Source organism: Salvelinus namaycush, chromosome 21 (assembly GCF_016432855.1).
Source record: "Salvelinus namaycush isolate Seneca chromosome 21, SaNama_1.0, whole genome shotgun sequence".
In the NCBI taxonomy this organism is placed as follows: Eukaryota; Metazoa; Chordata; class Actinopteri; order Salmoniformes; family Salmonidae; genus Salvelinus; species Salvelinus namaycush.
This window is the reverse complement of record NC_052327.1, coordinates 13,766,603-13,792,636: the sequence shown is the minus strand read 5'-3', so window position 1 is coordinate 13,792,636 and position 26,034 is coordinate 13,766,603. Positions and strand designations below refer to the sequence as shown.

At 42.3% G+C, this 26,034-nt stretch overlaps 1 protein-coding gene across 1 annotated transcript in view; it reads right to left on the bottom strand.

Moving 5' to 3' along the window:
- abcc8 (ATP-binding cassette, sub-family C (CFTR/MRP), member 8) overlaps positions 1–26,034 on the bottom strand; it is a 109,943-nt gene that overhangs the window by 61,180 nt on the left and 22,729 nt on the right. Inside the window, exons 6-10 of the mRNA XM_039018049.1 lie at positions 20,216–20,404; positions 14,650–14,814; positions 13,448–13,603; positions 8,221–8,355; positions 5,496–5,658 (exon numbers count right to left, since the gene is read on the bottom strand). Of these exons, the coding sequence (XP_038873977.1) occupies positions 5,496–5,658; positions 8,221–8,355; positions 13,448–13,603; positions 14,650–14,814; positions 20,216–20,404 (808 nt within the window). The remainder of the gene's footprint in view (positions 1–5,495; positions 5,659–8,220; positions 8,356–13,447; positions 13,604–14,649; positions 14,815–20,215; positions 20,405–26,034) is intronic.

Here is a 26,034-nt window from a genome sequence, read left to right as displayed (position 1 = left end):
AGACTGAGAATACTTTAGACGCAGTGTCTTTCTCCAGGAACTCAGCTCAACTGAATGGCTTGAAGCGGTTGTTGTCCAGGACTAAGCTAGAGCATCAGCACTGAGAAAGGCAACGTTTTTTGTAGTTCTGTGTTTTTTGATTCATGCAGCGCGACACATCTCCTTCGCATAGAGTTGATCAGGCTGTTGATTGTGGCCTGTGGAATGTTGTCCCACTCCTCTTCAATGGCTGTGGGAAGTTGGTGGATATTGCCGGGAACTGGAACACGCTGTCGTACACATCGATCCAGAGCATCCCAAACAGGCTCAATGGGTAACATGTCTGGTCAGTGTGCAGGCCATGGAAGAACTGGGACATTTTCAGCTTACAGGAATTGTGTACAGATCCTTGCAACATGGGGTTGTTCATTATCATGCTGAAACATGAGATGGATGAATGACAAGACAATGGGCCTCAGGATCTCATCACGTTATCTCTGTGCATTCAAATTGCCAACGATAAAATGCAATTTTGTTCTTTGTCCGTAGCTTATGCCTGCCCATACCATAACCCCATCGCCACCATGGGGCAATCTGTTCACAACGTTGACTTCAGCAAATCGCTCGCCCACACAACACCATACACGTGGTCTGCGGTTGTAAGGCTTATGGTAGAGAAATTAACATTCTATTTCTCTGGCAATAGCTCTAGTGGACATTCCTGCAGTCAGCATCCCTCAAAAATTGAGACATCTATGGCATTGTGTTGTGTGACAAAACTGCACATTTTAGAGTGGCCTTTAATTGTACCCAGCACAAGGTGCACCAGTGTAATAATCATGCTGTTTCATCAGTTTCTTGATATGCCACACCTGTCAAGTGGATGGATTATCTTAGCAAAGAAGAAATGCTCACTAACATAGATGTAAAATGTGAGCACAAAATTTGAAAGATAAGCTTTTTGTGTGTATGGACAATTTCTGGGATCTTTTATTTCGGCTTATGAAACATGGGACACAGTATAAATTATTTTTGATTGCTATTCATTTTTAGATTTTTATTTCAAATTCAGTTTAGTTTCAGTTGTTTTTCCGACTTGATTTACTAGTTTTTATTCAGTTTTAGTTTGATAAAAACATTTCTATTTAGTGTTTACATTATTTAGTTTCAGTTTAGTGTTCGTGACAGAAAGTAGCCTATGCATGGGAGGCTAGGAGGCATGTATGTATTGTAAGTTCTTCCCTGTTAGCTAGTGATAGCTAGTAGTCTTGGAAATCCCAGACCTAGAGCAACAGCACTACGTCTGGGGAGGACGTCAGATTCTTTTGGACATTTCTATGAATAAAAATCGTTTCGGGGCGGATCCTCTTCAGACAGACTCTCCCAAAAAATCCAGAGTTTGGGTAGGGGGGCCAAGCATGAAAACTCTAACTCAAGTCCTTCTGTTCACCTGACTTAGAATTCCTCACAATCAAATGTTGACCGCATTATCTACCAAGAGAATTCTCTTCGATTATAATCACAGCTGCATATATTTCCCCCCAAGCAGACACATCGACGGCCCTGAACGAACTTTATTTGACTCTATGTAAACTGGAAACCACATATCCTGAGGCTGCATTCATTGTAGCTGGGGATTTTAACAAGGTTAATTTGAAAACAAAACTCCCTAAATTCTATCAGCATATCGATTGTGCTACCAGGGCTGGTAAAACCCTGGATCATTGTTATTCTAACTTCCGCGACGCATATAAGGTCCCTCCCCCACCCTCCTTTCGGAAAAGCTGACCACGACTCCATTTTGTTGCTTGCAGCCTATAGACAGAAACTAAATCAGGAAGCTCCTGCGCTCAGGTCTGTTCAACGCTGGTCCGACCAATCGGATTCCACGCTTCAAGATTGCTTCGATCATGTGGATTGGGATATGTTCCGTATTGCGGCGAACAACAACATTGACGAATACGCTGATTCGGTGAGCAAGTTTATTAGCAAGTGCATCAGCGATGTCGTACCCACAGCAACTATTAAAACATTTCCAAACCAGAAACTGTGGATTGATGGCAGCATTCACGCGAAACTGAAAGCGCGAACCACTGCTTTTAACCAGGGCAAGGTGACCGGAAACATGACCGAATACAAACAGTGTAGCTATTCCCTCCGCAAGGCAATCAAACAAGCTAAGCGTCAGTATAGAGACAAAGTAGAGTCGCAATCCAACGGCTCAGACGCAAGAGGTATGTGGCAGGGTCTACAGTCAATCATGGATTACAAAAAGAAAACCAGCCCCGTCGCGGACCAGGATGTCTTGCTCCCAGACAGACTAAACAACTTCTTTGCTCGCTTTGAGGACAATACAGTGCCACTGACACAGCCTGCTACCAAAACCTGTGGACTCTCCTTCACTGCAGCCGACGTGAGTAAAACATTTAAACGTGTTAACCCTCGCAAGGCTGCAGGCCCAGACAGCATCCCCAGCCGCGTCCTCAGAGCATAAGCAGACCAGCTGGCTGGTGTGTTTACAGACATATTCAATCAATCCTTATCCCAGTCTGCTGTTCCCACATGCTTCAAGAGGGCCACCATTGTTCCTGTTCCCAAGAAAGCTAAGGTAACTGAGCTAAACGACTACCGCCCCGTAGCACTCACTTCCGTCATCATGAAGTGCTTTGAGAGACTAGTCAAGGACCATATCACCTCCACCCTACCTGACACACTAGACCCACTCCAATTTGCTTACCGCCCAAATAGGTCCACAGACGACGCAATCGCAACCACACTGCACACTGCCCTAACCCATCTGGACAAGAGGAATACCTATGTGAGAATGTTGTTCATTGACTACATTGACACTTAACACCATAGTACCCTCCAAACTCATCATCAAGCTCGAGACCCTGGGTCTCGACCCCGCCCTGTGCAACTGGGTACTGGACTTCCTGACGGGCCGCTCCCAGGTGGTGAGGGTAGGTAACAACATCTCCACCCCGCTGATCCTCAACACTGGGGCCCCACAAGGGTGTGTTCTGAGCCATCTCCTGTACCCCCTAGTCACCCACAACTGCGTGGCCATGCACACCTCCAACTCAATAATCAAGTTTGCAGACGACACTACAGTGGTAGGCTTGATTACCAACAATGATGAGATGGCCTACAGGGAGGAGGTGAGGGCCCTCGGAGTGTGGTGTCAGGAAAATAACCTCACACTCAATGTCAACAAAACAAAGGAGATGATCGTGGACTTCAGGAAACAGCAGAGGGAGCACCCCCCTATTCACATCGACGGGACAGTAGTGGAGAGGGTAGTAAGTTTTAAGTTCCTCGGCGTACACATCACGGACAAACTGAATTGGTCCACCCATACAGACAGTGTGGTGAAGAAGGCGCAGTAGCGCCTCTTCAACCTCAGGAGGCTGAAGAAATTCGGCTTGTCACCAAAAGCACTCAAACTTTTACAGATGCACAATCGAGAGCATCCTGTCGGGCTGTATCACCGCCTGGTACGGCAACTGCTCCGCCCACAACCGTAAGGCTCTCCAGAGGGTAGTGAGGTCTGCACAACGCATCACCGGGGACAAACTACCTGCCCTCCAGGACACCTACACCACCCGATGTCACAGGAAGGCCATAAAGATCATCAAGGACAACAACCACCCGAGCCACTGCCTGTTCACCCCCTATCATCTAGAAGGCGAGGTCAGTACAGGTGCATCAAAGCAGGGACCGAGAGACTGAAAAACAGCTTTTATCTCAAGGCCATCAGACTGTTAAACAGCCACCACTAACATTGAGTGGCTGCTGCCAACATACTGACTAAACTCTAGCCACCTTAATAATGGAAAAATGTATGTAAAAATGTATCACTAGCCACTTTAAACAATGCCATTTAATATAATGTTTACATACCCTACATTACTCATCTCATATGTATATACTGTATTCTATACCATCTACTGCATCTTGCCATCTTTATGTAATACATGTAACACTAGCCACTTTAAACAATGCCACTTTTATATGTTTACATACCCTACATTACTCATCTCATATGTATATACTGTACTCTATACCATCTACTGCATCTTGCCTATGCCGTTCTGTACCATCACTCATTCATATATCTTTATGTACATATTCTTTATCCCTTTACACTTGTGTGTATAAGGTAGTAGTTGTGGAATTGTTAGGTTAGATTACTCGTTGGTTATTACTGCCTTGTCAGAACTAGAAGCACAAGCATTTTGCTACACTCGCATTAAAATCTGCTAACCATGTGTATGTGACAAATAACATTTTATTTGATTCTTTCCGTAGCCTGTAGGCAGACATCTCAGAACGTCGGGATTCAAAACCAAAGTTTGCAGGCAAAACCTTTGCCGTGGTTTTAGTGAAGGTAGATGAGGCAAACTAGCAAAATGTTGATTTTTGGCAAATTTTTCACAAAAATGTGCTGATGGGGGAAACATTTGTTGGCATGTGACCTGATTGAACCATTTATGCAGGGATTGGTTAAAATTGTGAGCCCTCCTTTTTTATTGCGGTGATCGTACAGTTGAATGCAGTAATATTGCAGTGATTTTACTGTTTTGTGCGCAGATTGGATGTATGCAGGGAATTGTTGATTTTGCTAAATAATTTGCGATTGCAGAATCTTAAATGTAAGACGAGATGTTCTTACATTTACATATTGTAGAAGGACTGATGCAGAGTTGAGAGGGGTAACATTTTTGTGTAGGGCATTTTCCTCTCCAATGAGTGAATCAGCTATGTGACTGTCCACAGAGGCTAGTGAAAACTTAACAATTATTTGTACTGCATGCTAAAAGTCCATCACCTATTTGGGTGTTGTTTAGTTGGTGGAAAGGGTAAAGTAAAGGCAAAGTGACCTACTGGATATGGATGTGTAGAGGGAGGTAAGGTAACCTACTAGATATGGATGTGTAGAGGGAGATAAGGTAACCAACTAGATATGGATGTGTAGAGGGAGGTAAGGTAACCTACTAGATATGGATGTGTAGAGAGAGGTAAGGTAACCTACTAGATATGGATGTGTAGAGAGAGGTAAGGTAACCTACTAGATATGGATGTGTAGAGAGAGGTAAGGTAACCTACTAGATATGGATGTGTAGAGGGAGGTAAGGTAACCTACTAGATGTGGATGTGTAGAGGGAGGTAAGGTAACCTACTAGATATGGATGTGTAGAGGGAGGTAAGGTAACCTACTAGATATGGATGTGTAGAGAGAGGTAAGGTAACCTACTAGATATGGATGTGTAGAGGGAGGTAAGGTAACCTACTAGATATGGATGTGTAGAGAGAGGTAAGGTAACCTACTAGATATGGATGTATAGAGGGAGGTAAGGTAACCTACTAGATGTGGATGTGTAGAGGGAGGTAAGGTAACCTACTAGATGTGGATGTGTAGAGGGAGGTAAGGTAACCTACTAGATGTGGATGTGTAGAGGGAGGTAAGGTAACCTACTAGATATGGATGTGTAGAGGGAGGTAAGGTAACCTACTAGATATGGATGTGTAAAGGGCGAAGGCCTGCAGGCTGGTGAGCTCCTTGCCCCTGGTCTCCTCCACACTGTGACAAAAGATGTGTTCCCAGGCGTACAGCTTCAGTAGCTTGATGCCCCGCAGCAGCTCATTAGTCTTCTTCAACCGCTCACTGGAGTACTCCTTTAGGATGATACACACACATCTGAATGACTGGAATATTTCTATACCAAAATACACGCAAACATCTGCATTGCTTGCTGTTTTAGTCTAGGTTTCTGTATAAGCACTTTGTGACATCTGCTAAATAAATGTGATTGATTGATTGATTGATTGACTGACTGGAGTACACTTGTACAGTATCACAACACAGACAAACAGAGTAGTCCTACACCATAGTACACACAAGTATGTCAGAACAATATAATTGCCATGAAAGATACAGTATTTAATCTCAGACAATTAAGCCAGTGAGATACACACTGTATTACAGTAGCATGGTATTATAGAAATGAGCAGTGTATTTGGAGAGAAAGGCAGACAAAGCAGAAAGACATGTTACGTGATTAATGAAGAGATTATGGTTGAAAAATGAAAGTTTTCCTTAACAATCCATTTGGTTATTATCAATAAGATAGAGGTTATCCAAGGGTTCTGAGGGTGTGTGTGTGTGTGTGTGTGTGTGTACTGTAAAAGGACCACACACCATAATTTATAAGTATCATGACATGATCAAATCAAAACATACCCAGACTGTTTGCCAAGATGTGAAAACGTGTTATAACATCAACCTTGGGGTGGCAGGTAGCCTAGTGGTTAGAGCGTTGGACTAGTAAACAGAAGGTTGCAAGATCGAATCCCAGAGCTGACAAGGTAAAAATCTGTCCTTCTGCCCCTGAACAAGGCAGTTAACCCACTGTTCCTAGGCCATCATTGTAAATAAGAATTTGTTCTCAACTGACTTGCCTAGTTTAAATAAAGGTAAAAAATATTTAAAAAACATATTACCATGTAATTACATAGTAATACCCACATAACTACTATGTTGTTATTACTGTGTAGTTACAAAGTAATAGGAGCAACTTAATGTAAATACTGCCCATCTGGCCATGACTGAAAATCGCTTTGGATAAAAGTGTCAGCTAAATGGCATTTACAGTGCATTCGGAAAGTATTCAGACCACTTTACTTTTTCCATATTTTGTTACTTTACAGCTTTATTCTGGAATGGATTAAATTGGTCCCCCCATCAATCTACACACAATGGTCCATAATGACAAAGCAAAAATGTTTACCAATTTATACAAATGTTTGATTTTTTTTAAAATATCACATTTACATAAGTATTCAGACCCTTTAATCAGTACTTTGTTGAAGCACCTTTGACAGTGATTACAGCATCAAGTCTACTTGGGTATGACGCTACAAGCTTGGCACACCTGTATTTGGGGAGGTTCTTCCATTATTCTCAGCAGATCCTGTCAAGCTCTGTCAGGTTGGATGGGGAGGCGTTGCTGCACAGCTATTTTCAGGACTCTTGAGAGCTGTTCGATCGGTTTCAAGTTTGGGCTCTGGCTGGGCCACTCAAGGACAAATCAGAGACTTGTCCCGAACCACTCCAGCGTTGTCTTGGCTGTGTGCTTAGGGTCGTTGTCCTGTTGGAAGGTGAACCTTCACCCCAGTCTGAGGTCCTGAGGGCTCTGGAGCAGGTTTTCATTAAGGATCTCTCTGTACTTTGCTCTGTTCATCCTTGCCTCGATCCTGACTAGTCTCCCAGTCCCTGCCTCTGAAAAACATCCCCATAGCATGATGATGCCACCACCGTTCTTCACCGTAGGGATGGTGCCAGGTTTCCTCCAGACGTGACGCTTGGCATTCAGGCCAAAGAGTTCAATCTTGGTTTCATCAGACCAGAGCATCTTGTTTCTCATGGTCAGAGAGTCTTTAGGTGCCTTTTGGAAAACTCCAAGCGGGCTGTCATGTGCCTTTTACTGAGGCGTGGCTTCCGTTTGGCCACTCTACCATAAAGTCCTTATTGATGGAGTGCTGCAGAGATGGTTGTCCTTCTAGAAGGTTCTCCCATCTCCACAGAGGAACTCTAGAGCTCTTTCAGAGTGACCATCGGATTCTTGGTCACCTCCCTGACCAAGGCCCTTTTCCCCCGATTGCTCAGTTTGGCTGGGCGGCCACCTCTAGGAAGACTCTTGGTGGTTCCAAACTTCTTCCATTTAAGAATGATGGAGGCCACTGTGTTCTTGGGGACCTTCAATGCTGCAGACATTTTTTGGTAGCCTTCCCCAGATCTGTGCCTCGACACAATCCTGTCTCGGAGCTCTATGGGCAATTCCTTCGACCTCATGGCTTGGTTTTTGCTCTGACATGCACTGTCAACTGTGGGACCTTATGTAGACAGGTGTGTGCCTTTCTAAATCATGTCCAATCAATTTTTACCACAGGTGGACTCCAATCAAGTTGTAAAAACATCTCAAGGATGATAAATGGAAACAGGATGCACCTGAGCTCAATTTCGAGTCTCATAGCAAAGGGTCTGAATACTTATTTACATAAGGTATTTATTTTTTTATACATTTGAAAAATTATTTTTGCTTCATCATTATGGGGTATTGTATGTATTTTGCTGAGGATTTTTATTTAATCCATTTTCGAACAAGGCTGTAATGTAACAATTTTGGGGGAAAAAGTCAAGGGATCTGAATACTTTCCTGAAGGCACTGTATTACTCACCAGGGTGCTCTTCTGTGCTTGGGACAGCTTGGTGGCCACAAAGTACTGGACAGGGGCCAGTACAGCAATGACTGTGGCCCCAATCAAAGCACTGATCCCCAGGAGGTAGTAGAGCAGAATAACCCCCACAATGATCTGGAGAATACAATACAGAATGTTGTTTGGGCATGTTCAACCTTGGGAAATGTTGAGATCGGGGAAAATATTAGATTGCACATCTGATTGGACATGCAAATTAGTGAAACATGAGCGAATTGCACCTTCTCTCTCCCTGACTCTCACGCGCGCACACAAAATGCCATTAACCTGTCTCCCATTGACAGAGAGAGAGAGAGAGAGAGAGAGAGAGAGAGAGAGAGAGAGAGAGAGAGAGAGAGAGAGAGAGAGAGAGAGAGAGAGAGAGAGAGAGAGAGAGAGAGAGAGAGAGAGAGAGAGAGAGAGGAGAAACTGTACATGTCCGAATATCCATACTACACTGAACAAAAATATAAATGCAACATGCAACAATTCAACGATTTTACTGAGTTACAGTTTATATAAGGAAATCAGTCAATTTAAATAAATTCATTAGGCCCTAATTTATGGATTTCACATGACTGGGAATACAGATATGCATCTGTTGGTCACAGATACTTAAAAAAACTGTCAGAAAAAAACATCAGAAAACCAGTCAGTATCTGGTGACCACCATTTGCCTCATTCAGCGTGACATCTCCTTTGCATAGAGTTGATAAGGCTGTTGATTGTGGCCTGTGGAATGTTGTCCCACTCCTCTTCAATGGCTGTGCGACCTTGCTGCAAATTGACGGGAAATGGAACACTGTCATACACGTCGATCCAGAGCATCCCAAATATGCTCTCTTGCATTTTATCAATGGCAATTTGAATGCACATTGTGTTCCTTGTCCTTAGCTTATGCCTGGCCATTCCATAACCCCACCACCACCACCATGTTCACCCTCCATTTGGCAAATCTGACTGTATTTCATAATCCTCCCGTTTCCTGCTTACAAGCTAAAACTAAAGCAGGAAGTACCAGTGATTCGTTCAATATGGAAGTGGTCAGATGACACGGATACTACAGTATGCTACAGAACTGTTTTGCTAGCACAGACTGGAATATGTTCCATGATTCATCCAAAGGCATTGAGGACTTATACCAACTCAGTCACCGGCTTCATCAACAAGTGCATCGGCGACGTCGTCCTCACAGTGACCGTACGTACATATCTCAACCAGAAGCCATGGATTACAGGCAACATCCGCACCGAGCTAAAGGTTAGAGCTGCTGCTTTCAATGAGTAGGACACTAATCCGCACGCTTATAAGGAATCCCGCTATGCCCTCAGACGAACCGTCAATACAGGACTAAGATTGAATCCTAGTACACCAGCTCTGATGTTCGTCGGCTGTGGCAGGGATTGCAAATTATTACGGACTACAAAGGGAAACCCAGCCGCGATCTGCCCAGTGACGCGAGCCTACCAGACGAGCTAAATGCCTTTTATGCTGACCTTTAAACAGGTCAACATTCACAAAGTCACTGGGCCAGACGGATTACCAGGGCGTGTACTCAGAGCATGCGTGGACCAACTGGCAAGTGTCTTCACTGACATTTTCAACCTCTCCCTGACCGAGTCTGTAATAACAACATGTTTCAAGCAGACCACCTTAGTCCCTGTGCCAAAGAATGTGAAGGTATCCTGCCTAAATGACTACTGCACCGTAGCACTCATGTCGGTAGCCATGAAGCGCTTAGAAAGGCTGGTCATGGCTCACATCAACACCATCATCCCGGGAACCCTAGACCCACTACAATTTGCATACCGCCCCAACAGATCCACAGATGATGCAATCTCAATCGCACTCCACACTGCCCTTTCCCACCTGGACAAAAGGAACACCTATGTGAGAGTGCTGTTCATTGAATACAGCTCAGCGTTCAACACCATAGTGCCCACAAAGCTCATTACTAAGCTAAGGACCGTGGGACTAAACACCTCCCTCTGCAACTGGATCCTGGAATTCCTGACAGGCTGCCCCCAGGTGGTAAGGGTAGGCAACAACACATCTGCCACGCTAATCTCAACACCGGGGCCCCTCAGGTGTGCGTGCTTAGTCCCCTTCTGTACTCCCCGTTCACCCACGACTGCGTGGCCAAACATGACTCCAACACCATCATTAAGTGTGCTGATGACACAACGGTGGTAGGCCTGATCACTGTTAACGATGAGACAGCCTTTAGGGAGGAGGTCAGAGACCTGGCAGTGTGGTGCCAGGACAACCTCCCCCTCAATGTGAGCAAGACAAAGGAGCTGATCGTGGACTACATGAAAAGGAGGGCCTAACAGGCCCCCATTAACATCGACAGGGCTGTAATGGAGCGGGTCGAGAGTTTCAATTTCCTTGGTGTCCACATCACCAACAAACTATCATGGTCCAAACACACCAAGACAGTCGTGAAGAGGTGCTACAGTGTTGCTACAGAGGGTAGTGCATACGGCCCAATACACCACTGGGGCCAAGCTTCCTGTCATCCAGGACCTGTATACTTGGCGCTGTCAGAGGAAGACCGGAAAAAAATTCTAAGACTCCAGTCACCCAAATCATAGACTGTTCTCTCTGCTACCGCACGGCAAGCGGTACCGGACCGCCAAGTCTAGGTCCAAAAGGCTCCTTTACAACTTCTACCCCCAAGCCATAAGACTCCTGAACAGCTAATCAAATGTCTACCTGGACTTTTTACCTTGACGACCCCCCCCCCCCCCCCCCCGCACCTTTGTTTTTACACTGCTTCTACTCGCTGTTTATTATCTATGCATAGTCACTTTACCCCTACTTACATCGGCTCGGTACGTTGTTATTGTTATGTAATTTTATTGTGTTACTTTTCATTTCATTTTTTACTTTAGTTTATTTAGTAAATATTTTCTGAACTCTATTTCTTGAACTGCATTGTGGGTTAAAGGCTTGTAAATATGCATTTCACTGTAAGGTCTACACCTGTGAAATTTGATTTGTTCACAAAGTTGACATCAGCAAACTGCTCACCCATACGATGCCATACCATCTGCCTGGTACAGTTGAAACCGGGATTCATCCGTGAAGAGCCATCGAAGGTGAGCATTTGCCCACTGAAGTCGGTTACGACACCAAACAACGCAGATGAGCTTCCCTTAGACGGTTTCTGACAGTGTGTGCAGAAATTCTTTGATTGTGCAAACTCACAGTTTCATCAGTTGTCCGGGTGGCTGGTCTAAGATGATCCTGCAGGTGAAGAAGCCGAATGTGGAGGTCCTGGGCTTGTGTGGTTACACGTGACCCGTGGTTGTGAGGTCGGTCTGACGTACTGCCAAATTCTCTAAAACGATGTTGGAGGCGGCTTATGGTAGAGAAATGAACATTCAATTCTCTGGCAACAGCTCTGGTGGACAGTCCTGCAGTCAGCATGCCAATTGCACGGTCCCTCAAAACTTGAGACATCTGTAGCATTGCATTGTGTAACATAACTGCACATTTTAGAGTGGCCTTTAGTTGTCCCCAGCACAAAGTGCACCTGTGTAATGATCATGCTGTTTAATCAGCTTCTTGATATGCCACACCTGTCAGGTGGATGTATTATCTTGGCAAAGGAGAAATGCTCACTAACAGGTATGTAAACAAATATGTTCACACAATTTGAGAGAAATAAGCTTTTTGTGCATATGGACAATTTCTGGGATCTTTTATTTCAGCTCATGAAACATGGGACCAACACTTTACATGTTGCGTTTATACACCTTCCTTCCATTTCCATGTATAGATTTAGAGATGGGATATGAGAGATCATCACTGCTTAACATTAATTATACATGCCATGGAGCATAAACCTGAAGGTCACACTGTTCTGTTATAATATACAGTATGCCATACATTTATTTCAAATCCATAGGGTTTCTCCTGCTGTGCTTCTTCTTTTCTGCCCGTCTGTCTTTTCTACCCTTGTGACTCATATCCTGCCTTTGATATAGTAGATTAGACTAGTAGTGATGGAAAACGGTCATTTATACTGTAATTTTGGATATTATCAACAGTAAAATACTGTGAAACATTTTACTGCAGCATACTGTAAATTATGGTACATTGTGGGAAGATTTGTGGGCGGGGAAATAATTGATATATTTCGAATGGTTCTGCAAGTCCATCCGTCAGAATTTCAGTACCGTACCGTATTTTTAGAGTTCCAAAAACCTTTTGACCACACTGTAAAAATAATCCTGGCAGGATTCTGCTGTCAATTATGTTCTATAGGCCCACAGAATGCCTTCTCTGTAGCATATTTTGGCCCACATTTGATCTCTTCATGTTGGCCATCTTCTCATTATCTGTTTTCTATCTAAAAACAATTATCATGTGCTTTCACCCATGTAATTAGCTGTTAGGGGTTCAAAGGTTAGGGGGGGTGGGATGACCTGAAATATTCAGCTTTTACAAAATGTTATGCTGTTTTCAAATGAAATACAATACCTTGCTCTTGTTATAGCTTTTAGAAAAATACAGTATATTATCGTAAACGTTACAGTAATGTACTGTTAAACTAAAGTTTCTTTGGAATTTACGGAAACATACTGTACTTGATTTACAGTAACTTTCAGGTAACTGGCTGCCGGTAAGTTACTGTAAAAACAACAGATTTGATTTTGTTTTACAGTGCATTAGTGGGTGCATGGTATTGTTGTTGCTGGCTCCTTAACATCATTTGAGGAGTGCCTTGTAAGAGGCTATTATTTGTTCTACTTGTTAGTGAGAGTGCTGTACGAATTGAGATGGTATGTTATTTAAAGTGGTATAATTTATTGTTGATATGCCGTAATGTGTACCTAGCAAACAACCTGCTTGCACTAATCCCGTTTAATTACAGTAAAATACAGTGAAATTCAAAACCCGTTAGTGAGAGTGCTGTACCAATTGAACTGGCCCATTTACTTTTTAAAGTACAATACAGTCAATTCTACAGTATTGTACTCTGTGTCATTACGCAGTACTTGCTTTGATACTGTATTTAGATTACAGTAGGTGTATTGCAATTTGAAATATAGTAACTTATTTGCCCCTTTACTGTCAAATTTACAGCAATCCCTTTACAGTATACTGTAGACTAGAACCAAACAGAATATACCCAGATAGAATATAATTAAATACAGCTGAATAGAACCTAAACAAGTAGAGTAGAACAGAATAGTGTTACCTGGACTGGCATGGCCCACAGGTTGGGACAGAGGAAGAAGAACCACATGAGCTGGTTGGTATCTATGGCTACCAGGTTGCAGATCTGTCCCACTGTCAGTTCTCCCATGGACATGTTAGAGGTGCACAGCCGCATGATCTTATTGTAGATCTTAGTCTGGAAGGAGAAGTCAGTCAGACACAACATAGGGAAACAGATCAAGGAATGCTCCACCCTCCGAAACCTGTAATATAGTATAGTTACCAGAGGACCTTGCCTTACTATAACTCACCTTACATGTGATGTAGTTTGGCTACTCTCATTCTTAGTCGTCCCCCCCCCCCCCCCCCCCCCCCCCCCCCCGCCCCGCTATACATGTATAATAATGGCAACATAATGCCAAAATAAAACGAAACACTTGAGTCAATTATTTTTTGTATTTGTCTTTAACTTTTATTTAACTAGGCAAGTCAGTTAAGAACAAATTCTTATTTACAACGATGGTCTACCCTAAATGTGGGAAATAACAGGTGCTTCCAAACAGGTGTGGTTCCTGAGTTAATTAACATCTCATCATGCTTAGGGTCATGTATAAAAATGCCCAGTTGCCCATTATTTTGTCTACCATGGCTAGAAGAAGAGATCTCAGTGACTTTGAAAGAGGGGACTCGAAGGAGCACAGGGTGTTTAATAAAGTGTGTGTGTCAGTCAGTCAGTCACCAGATCTAAACCCAATTGAACACTTATGGGAGATTCTGGAGCGGCGCCTGAGACTGCGTTATCCACCACCATCAACAACACGTCAAATTATGGAATTTCTCGTGGAAGAATGGCGTCGCATCCCTCCAGACCCTGCCAAGGCGCATTGAAGCTGTTCTGGCAGCTCGTTGTGGCCCAGTGCCCTATTAAGACACTTTATGTTGATGTTTCCTTTACGTCGGCAGTTACCTGTATGTCATTGTATATATTGACTGTACTCTCTAGGAGCTCTGCTGGGTTTCTACCATAGACTGGCACACTGGACAAAATTGATGTATTGACACTGCAGATGCTTTTGTAACACTAATCCCCTGTTTCTAAGTAATAGAGAATGGGGAAAAGCATAAGGGGCAGAATGTCTTCACACAAATCTCCATTGACATCAACGTGGGATGCATGTGAAAGTTTGCAGAGATCCTTTTTGCGATGTGGTCCCTATTGTATATAGGCCTACAGTACAGTACCTGTATAGCCCCTCGTAAGTTGATGCCCGTCTCGATGGCCACATAATACGAGGCCTGGAGGAAGGTTCTCTGCAGGATCAGGGCAAAGAACAGCAGCACGGCCAGCACGTATGCATTCGCCAAGAACTCTTGAGAGGAGATAAAGTAGACCCCCAGCAGCTTTATCTGAAAGCACAGCGAGAGACACAGACATTGACCCAGTCAGTCAGTACCCCCAGTCAATATCCTACTCACATAGACAGGAGCTGCCTGCAGGGAGGGCAACGGGTCAAAGAAAACACATACGGCGAGTCTGACTGACTGTCATGACTAGTTCAAAATCTCTCAAAGAGAATATGTACATCAGAGGGGAAAATGGTTTGATTTTCTATAAGGAAATTACATTCATTACTACCCCGTTGAGAAAAATAACTCCCAGACATTCCTTAAGATGATCAATGAACAATATACTTAAAAGTAATCCGCTGTATCTTTCTTATCTAACACTCTTGATCATGCCAGCTATTCTTGGCACACTCTCTTTCTGGCTGTACTGTAATGATGATGGATGTCTTTAGAGTCATTCAGTTCTCCCAGTGAATCACACCAAGGTTGGGGTCGTACTGTATCAAATCCACTATTTTAAGGAAGTTCAATCAATGACAGAAGTCATCCTTCAGGTGCTGTCCCTAGCCTTGGATTATGCAGTCAAGGGTCTCAGGTGAGAAAGATATCTTATTTCTCATATCTCTAAGGAGCCATTAAAACTAGGACAGGTAATACGTCATTCTAGCTTAGATATCATTTGGCAAGTCTCTCTCTCACACTCTCCCTCTTCCCCGTCTCCCCCGCTCTCTTTCACACACTCACACAGAGACATTTCACAATCTTTAATGGTATACAGTCGACTCCAGTTCTAAATGTATGTCAAATGAATGCAAATGAATACTTTGTTTGAGTACACTGCCCTTCAAGTTCCAGCTTTCCATTTCTCTCTGGACATCGGGACGCTCCATTGCAGGGATTCACAACAAGTTACTGAGAAGTTCCAAGCCATTGCATTATTCAAAAGTTGACCACACCTCTTTTTCTTGTCAGCCTACAGTCTCGTGGCATCATTTTTAGCTCGACAGCACTTTAATCTCTTCCAGGGGCGACTATTTCAGTCTACCCTCGGCCCAAACACAATGTCAAGATGGAGACAGAGCCAGAAAAGAATGCTGTTTGCCTTCTATGAGTGTCTACAGACAACAGGTCCACCCCACTGTTTCCAAATCAGCTCCTTTTTCAGATATTCAGTTTCGTAACCTCTGACAGAATCATAACGTACCTTCTCTTCGGAAGAAGGCATTTACCTTAAGCTTTCTACAAGTAGCCACAGAACATTTCTACTGTTACTGAGCCAAATCAGAAATATTCCATTACGCAACTATGTGACTTTCAAACAACAAACGGAGGTTCTATTATTACAGCAGGAGAGGAGATCTGACAGATGCGTCCATGTCCTGTCTGCTCTGAGTGGAATATGAGAGTTTGAGACGGACCGACAGACAGACAGAAAGCAGCACGGTGAGGTCGCCAGTCATTAGCCTCATAAATACTTAATTAAAATGAGGAGTTCACCTTTGAGGATAAGTGTGTGCTTTTGGAGGACCTGACCTTTTAAAAAACGGGAGATCAAGTGTGTGTGTGTGTGTGTGTATGTGTGTGTGTGTGCGTGCATGCACCTACAGTTGAAGTCATTAAAACTCGTTTTTCAACGACTCCACAAATTTCTTGTTAACAAACTATATTTTTGGCAAGTCGGTTATGACATCTACTTTGAGCCTGACAAGTAATTTTTCGACAATTGTTTACAGACAAGATTATTTCACTTATAATTCACTGTATCACAATTCCAGTGGGTCAGAAGTTTACATGCACTAAGTTGACTGTTCCTTTAAACAGCTTGGAAAATTCCAGAAAATTATGGCATGGCTTTAGACGCTTCTGATAGACTAATTGACATAATTTGAGTCAATTGGAGGTGTACCTGTGGATATATTTCAAGGCCTGCCTTCAAACTCAGTGCCTCTTTGCTTGACATCATGGGAAAATCAAAAGAAATCAGCCAAGACCTCAAAGAAAACTGTAGACCTACACAAGTCTGGTTCATCCTTGGGAGCAATTTCCAAATGCCTGAAGGTACCATGTTCATCTGTACAAACAATAGTATGCAAGTATAAACACCATGGGACCACACAGCCGTCATACCGCTCAGGAAGGAGACGGGTTCTGTCTCCTAGAGATGAACGTACTTTGGTGCGAAAAGTGCAAATACATCCCAGAACAACAGCAAAGGACCTTGTGAAGATGCTGGAGGAAACAGGTACAAAAGTATCTATATCCACAGTAAAACGAGTCCTATATCGACATAACCTGAAAGGCCGCTCAGCAAGGAAGAAACCACTGCTCCAAAGCCGCCATAAAAATGCCAGACTACGGTTTGCAACTGCACATGGGGACAAAGATCGTACTTTTTGGAGAAATGTCCTCTGGTCTGATGAAACAAAAATAGAACCGTTTGGTCATAATGACCATCGTTATGTTTGGAGGAAAAAGGGGGAGGCTTGCAAGCCGAAGAACACCATCCCAACCGTGAAGCACGGGGGTGGCAGCATCATATTGTGGGGGTGCTTTGCTGCAGGAGGGACTGGTGCACTTCACAAAATAGATGGCATCATGAGGCAGGAAAATTACAATGACCCCAAGCATACTTCCAAAGTTGTGGCAAAATGGCTTAAGGACAACAAAGTCAAGGTATTGGAGTGGCCATCACAAAGCCCTGACCTCAATCCCATAGAAAATTTGTGGGCAGAACTGAAAAAGCGTGTGCGAGCAAGGAGGCCTACAAACCTAACTCAGTTACACCAGCTCTGTCAGGAGGAATGGTCCAAAATTCACCCAACTTATTGTGGGAAGCTTGTGGAAGGCTACCCGAAACATTTGACCCAAGTTAAACAATTTAAAGGCAATGCTACCAAATACTAATTGAGTGTATGTAAACTTCTGACCCACTGGGAATAAATCATTATCTCTACTATTATTCTGACATTTCACATTCTTAAAATAAAGTGGTGATCCTAACTGACCTAAGACAGGGGATTTTTACTGGGGATAAATGTCAGGAATTGTGAAAAACTGAGTTTAAATGTATTTGGGTAAGGTGTATTTAACTTCCGACTTCAACTGTATGTGTGTCTTTGCCCATCCGTGTTTGCAGGGATGGGCAAAAATGACAAAATATAGATAGACAATACCATAAAGATAAATGTATCAAAATAAACAACAAAATACTTATTTTGTAATGTAGTTAATTAAAATACATGTAGCCGGCACAAACAAAACAAGTAGCCGGCACAAACAACAACAACATTCTCAGTAACGGTTACAAAAAGGTTTTACTTACTATGACCGTGATATGTTGTTGTTTAACTGCCTTAGTTGTGCAAGTAAATGACCAAAATGTAAAATTATATGTGAAACTGAATATACTGGGTGGAGCTCACAAGCATAATACTCAGCATGCTTTACAATTGTTCATTTTTAAATATACATTTATATTTAGTTAATTTAGCAGACGTTTTTATCACACCCATAGTGCTATCAGACTTCTGATACCAACACACCCTGTGTGGGGGGGGCCACAAAGGGGGGGCCACAAAATGTGAACCGCTATAAAAAATGGAATAGAAAAGTATTTTGTATTTTGAAAATACAAAATACATTGTAGTGTAGTTCAGCCCAGTGTAATTGAAATTACGAAACACTCAGAAGTAATTAAAATACATATTTCAAATACACGTAACATAAATACTGCCCATCTCTGAGTATACGTGTGGGCTGTCTGTATCTAACTCCCTAGCTGTGACCAGAGATGGGCAGAATTTCTGTCACATGTATTTTAAATACGTATTTCAATTACTTTTGAGTATGTTATCATTTGTATTTCACCAGCCTGAACCACAATCCAATGCATTTTGGAACAAGATACTTTTGAAACCTCTAATTTGTATTTTCAAAATAACATTTTTTATAGCGGTTCACAATTTTGTGTCCCCCTTTCACCCTGCATTGGTATTAGTCGTAACATATTTTTGTTACCGTTATTTTGTAGTGAAGGCGTGTACTTGTATTGTATTTAGTAATGTCAAAATATCTGTATTTTATGTAAATACAATAATTTGCTAAAGTATTTAAGTTTGATACATTGGTCTTCTGAGTGTATTGTATTTACTACAAGATACATTTGGCTGACTGAGATGCTCCCTCCTCCTCCTCCTGACCATCAATTTTGTGTCTCACTTTCAGCCTGCATTGGTAATCAGAAGTCTGATGGCACAATGGTGTGATAAGAATGTTTGCTAAATGACCAAAATATAAATGTAAAAATTAACACTTGGTATTATTGTAATGTGCTCTGCCCCCGAAACAAAGCTAATAATAATAACTATTGTTTTTTGTAATTGTTACATTTAGGTCATTTAGCTTATTCAGAGTGACTCAACCAAGGTAGATAAACAACCACATATCACAGTCATAGCAAGTAAAACTAGTTTTTTGTTTGTTACCGTTACAGAGAATGTTGTTATAATGAAGGCGTGTACTTGCAACTGTATTTTGTATTTTGAAATGTCAAAATACCTGTATTTAAGGTAAATACAATACTTTGCAAAAGTAGTTAGTATTGTAGTTTGATACATTGGTTTTTAGAGTATCTTGTATTTGTTACAAGATACTGTACATTTTGGTGGATATTTTTCCCATCTCTGGCTGTGACGGAGATGCTCCCTCCTTCTGACCTACCTACAGATTTTAACACCAGATAATGTTATTTAAACCCCCAAATTTGACCATTACACTGGTAGTTACAAGTGCGGATATACAAAACATTGCCAGAGATTTTTCAACTAACCTGATATTTCCAATACTATTTTTGTCCTCATAAAATGTCGGTGTCCCATTGCAGGGGGTCTGTTTGAATTTAGAAAATGCTCCATTATTAAAATAAATACTTTTTGGGGTCCATAAAGTAATCTAACAATGTGTACGCCGTCTTCTCTCATTGATCGTGACAGGTGACATCATGACATGCGGCACTTTGGGGTGGCACCTGTCTCAATCAATGAGAGAAGATTAGAAAAATACACACATTGTTTGATTACTTTCACGGACCAAAACATTTTCTTAATTCAAACAGACCCCCTGCAACTGGACACTGACATTTTATGAGACTCCTGTTTCCACAAATCGAGGTATCGCCAATATCAGGTTAGTTGAAAAATCTCTGGCAACATTTTGTATAGCCACACCTGTAACTACCAGTATAATGGTCAGATTTTGGGCAGATGAATCACATTATCTGGTATTAGAATCTGTAGCTACCTCTGACCCATCCATCTGACTTCCGAACTTTCTTGATTAGCTAACATTGATTGATTTACTTTGTTTTCTTACATTTCTTGATGTATACAAAATACAGCTTTTAGCTGCCATGTGTACAAAAAATAATAATATATATATAAAATAATTAATAATATATTCTCACCGGGGGCTGTATGGTGCGATTCTCCTTGCTGATGTGGTGGACGATGCCAGAGATACAGAGAGGCCCAGCGAAGCCCAGCAGGTCAGCCAGGAAGCGAAAGGTGATGCTGATGATGAGGGGACGTCCAAACGCCTGGCATAGGGCCCTCCAGATCCACTTAGGGTCCTGCGGCATGGAGCCCAGAGGCCTCTGCAAGAGGAAGAACATCATGATTACAGTATATCAGGTAAAAAAGTGAAAAATCACATAGCAAATTGGCCAGTGTTAAACTAGAGTTGATTTTTCAGTCTAACATTTGTGTTGATTCAGGTGTTAAATTAACTGTGTAATTGTTAAATTAACACATACTGTGTTGGTGTTAATAACCAGTGTTACCAAAACCACGCCCATTGTTATATTTCACAGCGTGATCCATTTGCAGGTTCATTGTTCTAACTGTTTGTTTCAATATCTATTATTTTTATTCATCTTGTGCTACTCAAATATAAATAGCATTTTTATCCAAATTGGTTACTTGGATTTATTGCACTCGTTACTGAAATGGTTGTTCCTTGTTTAGATGGTTTAGGTAGTTTCATACCTTCTTCTACCCAATCCAGAAGTCATTCTGAATGCAGGTTGTGGGTGAATACAAATGCCAAACGTTGGATATCCCCACTCTGGCTGGATTCCAATAGGAATTGCACTTCACTTTGCAAGCCATCATAATGTGACTTGCAGGCCTGAAAACAATGAGGTTGAGGGCACTGTACTAGGGTAAAACTAGGCCCTCAAAATAAGGTTTTATTAACTAATTGTATTGTGTTGAAGAATACAATTTAAATCATAATGGATTTGCTTATAATCTCACTTGGTGAAGGCAACAGGACAATGAAAAATGACTGCAACAACCATTTCCCTGTCACTAACAAACACAATCACGGGTGGTAACTACAATTCATCAGAAAGGCAATGCACCCTGTGAAATATACAAATAAGGCTTTACACTAAGCAGTGTGTTGATTTAATACTGAAATGTGTGGACCCATATTGACACCGGACCAGTGTTGAATTGAACACTGTCAGTGTTGATTTAACACTGGAGAATTTGCTGTGCAAGATTCATGTAAAGTGCTATCTACGTTCCTATTAAGGAATCGGAATACATTTCTGCTGTATTGCAGCGGCTCTCACGGTCAGTTCTTTCTAAAAAATGTCTCCCAACAGAAAAAACTAGGTCACACATCAAAAGGCTGTTAACATGACATGAAAAAGTAATTGGCCGGGGGAAAAAAACAAATGCATACCCAATTTGATCAGGAGCAGTGCACCAGCCACACACAAAAACCCTACAGAATTAGGACAAGCATGGAACCTCTGCTGGCTCGCTGTTTCTGTTGCATCTTGGGATTCAGTGTTTAATGAGGGAAGGAGAAGAGCGTAGTTCTCGTGCTTCTCATCTCAGTGGTTCCCTAGTAATGATGTCCTCCCAGTTCTGCCATCTCATGAGTTCAGTTTTAATCCTAGCGTACTGTGACCTCACAGAAGAGATTAGCTCAGATCACCAGCATTCAGGCACTTGTGTGCAGTCAAAATGTTTGTCTGATCTCAATATTTTGAACAAAGGTTTAAACCCTCCATGTATACTGTATGAAGGATAAATATTCAGAGGCCAAACATTTTGTATGTTAAACTATTTATTGCAGTTATACCCCTGCCGCTGACAACGCGTTGTGTGATGTTTACACATTTAGAGTTTGTGATGATCAGAGAGAGCGTCTGGCTACTCTGGCTAGAGTAGTAAACAAGCCACAGCCTCTCGGTCTGTGTGTGCGCATGTGCAAGTGGGTGTGTCCTGGTTTTCCCACTCCTCTCTAGGGGGTGAAGGTCCTGGCTTGGAGGCAGCCTCTGGTCAGCCTTTTTGATGCAGAGAGCACAGGGGCAGATGCATAAATAAACAAATAAACCACATTTGGTTCTTCCGACTTCCGAAAATGACCTTGGTGTGTGTGTGTGACTTTCCTGTTTCGTGGATACAAATGTGCACGTCACGTCCCAAGCCATTCATGTGTTCTAGCTCATTTAGGATTTGTCACTACACACTAACTGTCATAATCAGACCCTATGTATATTTTCTCTTGGGCCCCATCTCAGCCAAATCCAAATATGTATTTATGCATATGGTTTCTAGTTTGACAGCAACGAACAGATGTTCTGTTCATACCCTAGTGCTGTACTGTAAATACCCATATTCTTGATTTAACCCTGCACTTGTTTCAACCCACCCCAGAGCGACTTACAAGTAGTGCATTCATCTTAAGATAGCTAGGTGAGACAACACATCACAATCGTATAAAATACATTTTCCATCAACAAAGTAAGAGACCAGAGGTGGTGAGACCAGAGGTGGTGGAGTGTAGGACTCAGGATGGGGTGTAGGGTTTGAGCATAACCTGAAGGTAAGAAGGTGCAGAGTAGCAGGGTGACATGGGAGAACTTGGGAAGTTTGAACACCAGGCGGGCTGCGGCATTCTGGATAAACTGCATGTGTATGATGGCACAAGCGGGGAGCCCAGCCAACAGAGTGTTGCAGTAGTCTAGACGGGAGATTACAAGAGCCTGGATTAGGACCTGCGCCGTATCTTGTGTGAGGAAAGATCGTCCTCTACGGATGTTGTAGAGCATGAACCTGCAGGAGTGAGTCACTGATGTTTGCAGAGAACGACAGGGTGTTGTCCAGGGTCACACCAAGGTTTTTGAACTCTGGAAGAGGGACAATGTGGGGTTGTTAACCATGATGGAGAGGTCTTGAAGCGGGCAGGCCCTTTCCGGGAGGAAAAGCAGCTCCGTTTTGTCGAGGTTGAGGTGGTGGGTCAACATCCAAGTGGAGATGTCCGACAGCCATGCAGAGATGCGTGTCACCACCTGGGCGTCAGAAGGGGGTAATAAGAAGAGTAGTTGAGTGTCATCCGCATAGCAATGATAGCAGAAACCATGTTTGGATACGACAGGATCGAGCGACTTTGTGTGAAAAGAGAAAAGAGGAGGGCCTAGAACAGAGCCCTGCGGGACACCAGTAGGAAGAGCACATGGTGCAGACAGATTCTCTCCACGCCATCTGGTAGGAGCGACTTGCCAGGTAGGATGCAATCCAGGAGTGTGGAGAGGAGGACCTGATGGTTCACAGCGTCAAAGGCAGCAGATAGATCTAGGAGGATGAGAACAAAGGGGTGAGAGTCAGCTGTGGCAGAGCGGAGAACCTCTGTGACACAGATAAGAGCGGTCTCAGTCGCCTTGAAGCCTGACTGGTTAGGGTCAAGAAGATGGTTCTGAGAGAGATAACGAGAGAATTGGTCAGACGTGGTTCTTTCAGTGAGACAACACGTGGCAGGGGACAGGGGTCAAGGATCAAAGGTCACAACAGGGTCAGGGTTTTCCAGTGCACACTGGACTCTGAGGTCAATGAGACAGTTTCGGCTGCTTGTGAATCCACACCACACTTCCTTCCAGGAGGAGAGAAGGATTAGAGAGATGAAGGAGGGGAAAAGAAGACTAAAAGATTAAGAGGAGCAAGGTCATTATCATTCTACTGTGAACACTGCGACTTTTTGACCCCTCACAGGGTGAAAGAACTCGACATTTCATGGGAAGAAAGTGGGAAGAGTGTGTGTGTGTGTGTCTGTGTGTGTGGTGACTGGGTTTGTCCCTCTGCTACTCTGTGTGATGATTAAAGTCTCACGTTTCACATATTCCGGTTGTTTCAAATCAACATATAAGCAAAATAACATTATTTAGCCTGCAGAGTTACCAGAAATGGCTTGGGATGTTACATGATCTTATTTCCTGTGAAACTGGACAGTAACACACAGTAAGGGAACCGGAACGTTGGATGTGTGTGAGTGTGTGGCGGGATATATCTGTTCAGTGTTAACTAGAGAAGACAATCATCTATTTGGATTTTCAGTTTTACGGATGCATGTAGTCAAATCACCACAGGCCATTGGAGAACAGAGTTGAATTGTTTAGAGAACAAGTAAAACCCTGTTGACATTTTATTTAAACAATCCAACTGGGAAAGCTGCATTGACGCAAGCTAACAAAATGCAATCCAAACAGAATATGTCATGCTTCAAAAGAAAGATCCATATCAACCAAAACATACTGTGCAATCTGTTCTTATATAAACACTTAATACTGTCTTTATTTGTCACTGTGTGGAACATCCAAGCTAATCCCTGCACTGTAAAAAAAAAGATGCATTGTAATATTTGGTACAGTTGTTTTACGGTAACTAACAGGTAACTGGCTGCCAGTAGTTACTGTAATATCCGAGCAATGACAAACAGTACATTACTGTAACATTTACTGTATAATACTGTAAAAATAAATTCTACTGTAATTGTAATTAATTAATTAATTCAATTCATTGAGGGGAGGTGGGGTTTGCATTTTACAGTATTTTACTGTAATTACATGGGATTGGTGCAAGCAGGTTGGCTGCTAGGTAATGTATTTTCATATTACAGCAAATCAAATATATACACTACTGTTCAAAAGTTTGGGGTCACTTAGAAATGTCCTTGTTTTTGAAAGAAAAGCTATTGTTTTGTCCATTAAAATAACATCAAATTGATCAGAAATACAGTGTATACATTGTTAATGTTGTAAATGACTATTGTAGCTGGAAACAGCAGATTTTTTATGGAATATCTACATAGGCGTACTGAGGCCCATTATCAGCAACCATCACTCCTGTGTTCCAATGGCACGTTGTGTTAGCTAATCCAAGTTTATCATTTAAAAAAACGGATCATTAGAAAACCCTTTTGCAATTATGTTAGCACAGCTGAAAACTGAAATCTGATTAAAGAAGCAATAAAACTGGCCTTCTTTAGACTAGTTGAGTATCTGGAGAATCAGCATTTATGGGTTCGATTACAGGCTCAAAATGGCCAGAAACAAAGACCTTTCTTCTGAAACTTGTCAGTCTATTCTTCTTCTGAGAAATGAAGGCTATTCTATGCAAGAAATTACCAAGAAACTGAAGATCTGGTACAACGCTGTGTACTACTCCCTTCACAGAACAGCGCAAACTGGCTCTAACCAGAATAGAAAGAGGAGTGGGAGGCCCCGGTGCACAACTGAGCAAGAGGACAAGTACATTAGAGTGTCTAGTTTGAAAAACAGACAACCTCAAGTCCTCAACTGGCAGCTTCATTAAATAGTACCCGCAAAACACCAGTCTCAACGTCAACAGTGAAGAGGAAACTCCAGGATGCTGGCCATATCTCAGACTGGCCAATGAAAAGAAAAGATGGGCAAAAGAACACAGACACTGGACAGAGTAACTCTGCCTAGAAAAGCCAGCATCCCGGAGTCACCTCTTCACTGTTGACGTTGAGACTGGTGTTTTGCGGGTACCATTCAATGTCTGCTTTTATTTTTACCCATCTACCAGTAGGTGTCCTTCTTTGCAAGGCATTGGAAAACCTCCCTGGTCTTTGTGGTTGAATCTGTGTTCAAAATTCACTGCTCGACTACAGATAATTGTGTGTGTGGGGTACAGAGATGAGGTAGTCATTAACAAATCAAGTTAAAACACAATTATTGCACAGAGTCCACGCAACGTATTATGTGACTAGTTAGGCACATATTTACTCCTAAACATATTTAGGCTTGCCATAACAAAGGGGTTGAATACTTGACTCAAGACATTTCAGCTTTCCATTTTTTATTAATTTGTAAAAATGTCAAAAAACATAATTCCACTTTGACATTATGGGGTATTGTGTGTAGGCCAGTGACAAAAAAAATCTACATTTAATCTATTTGTAAATTTA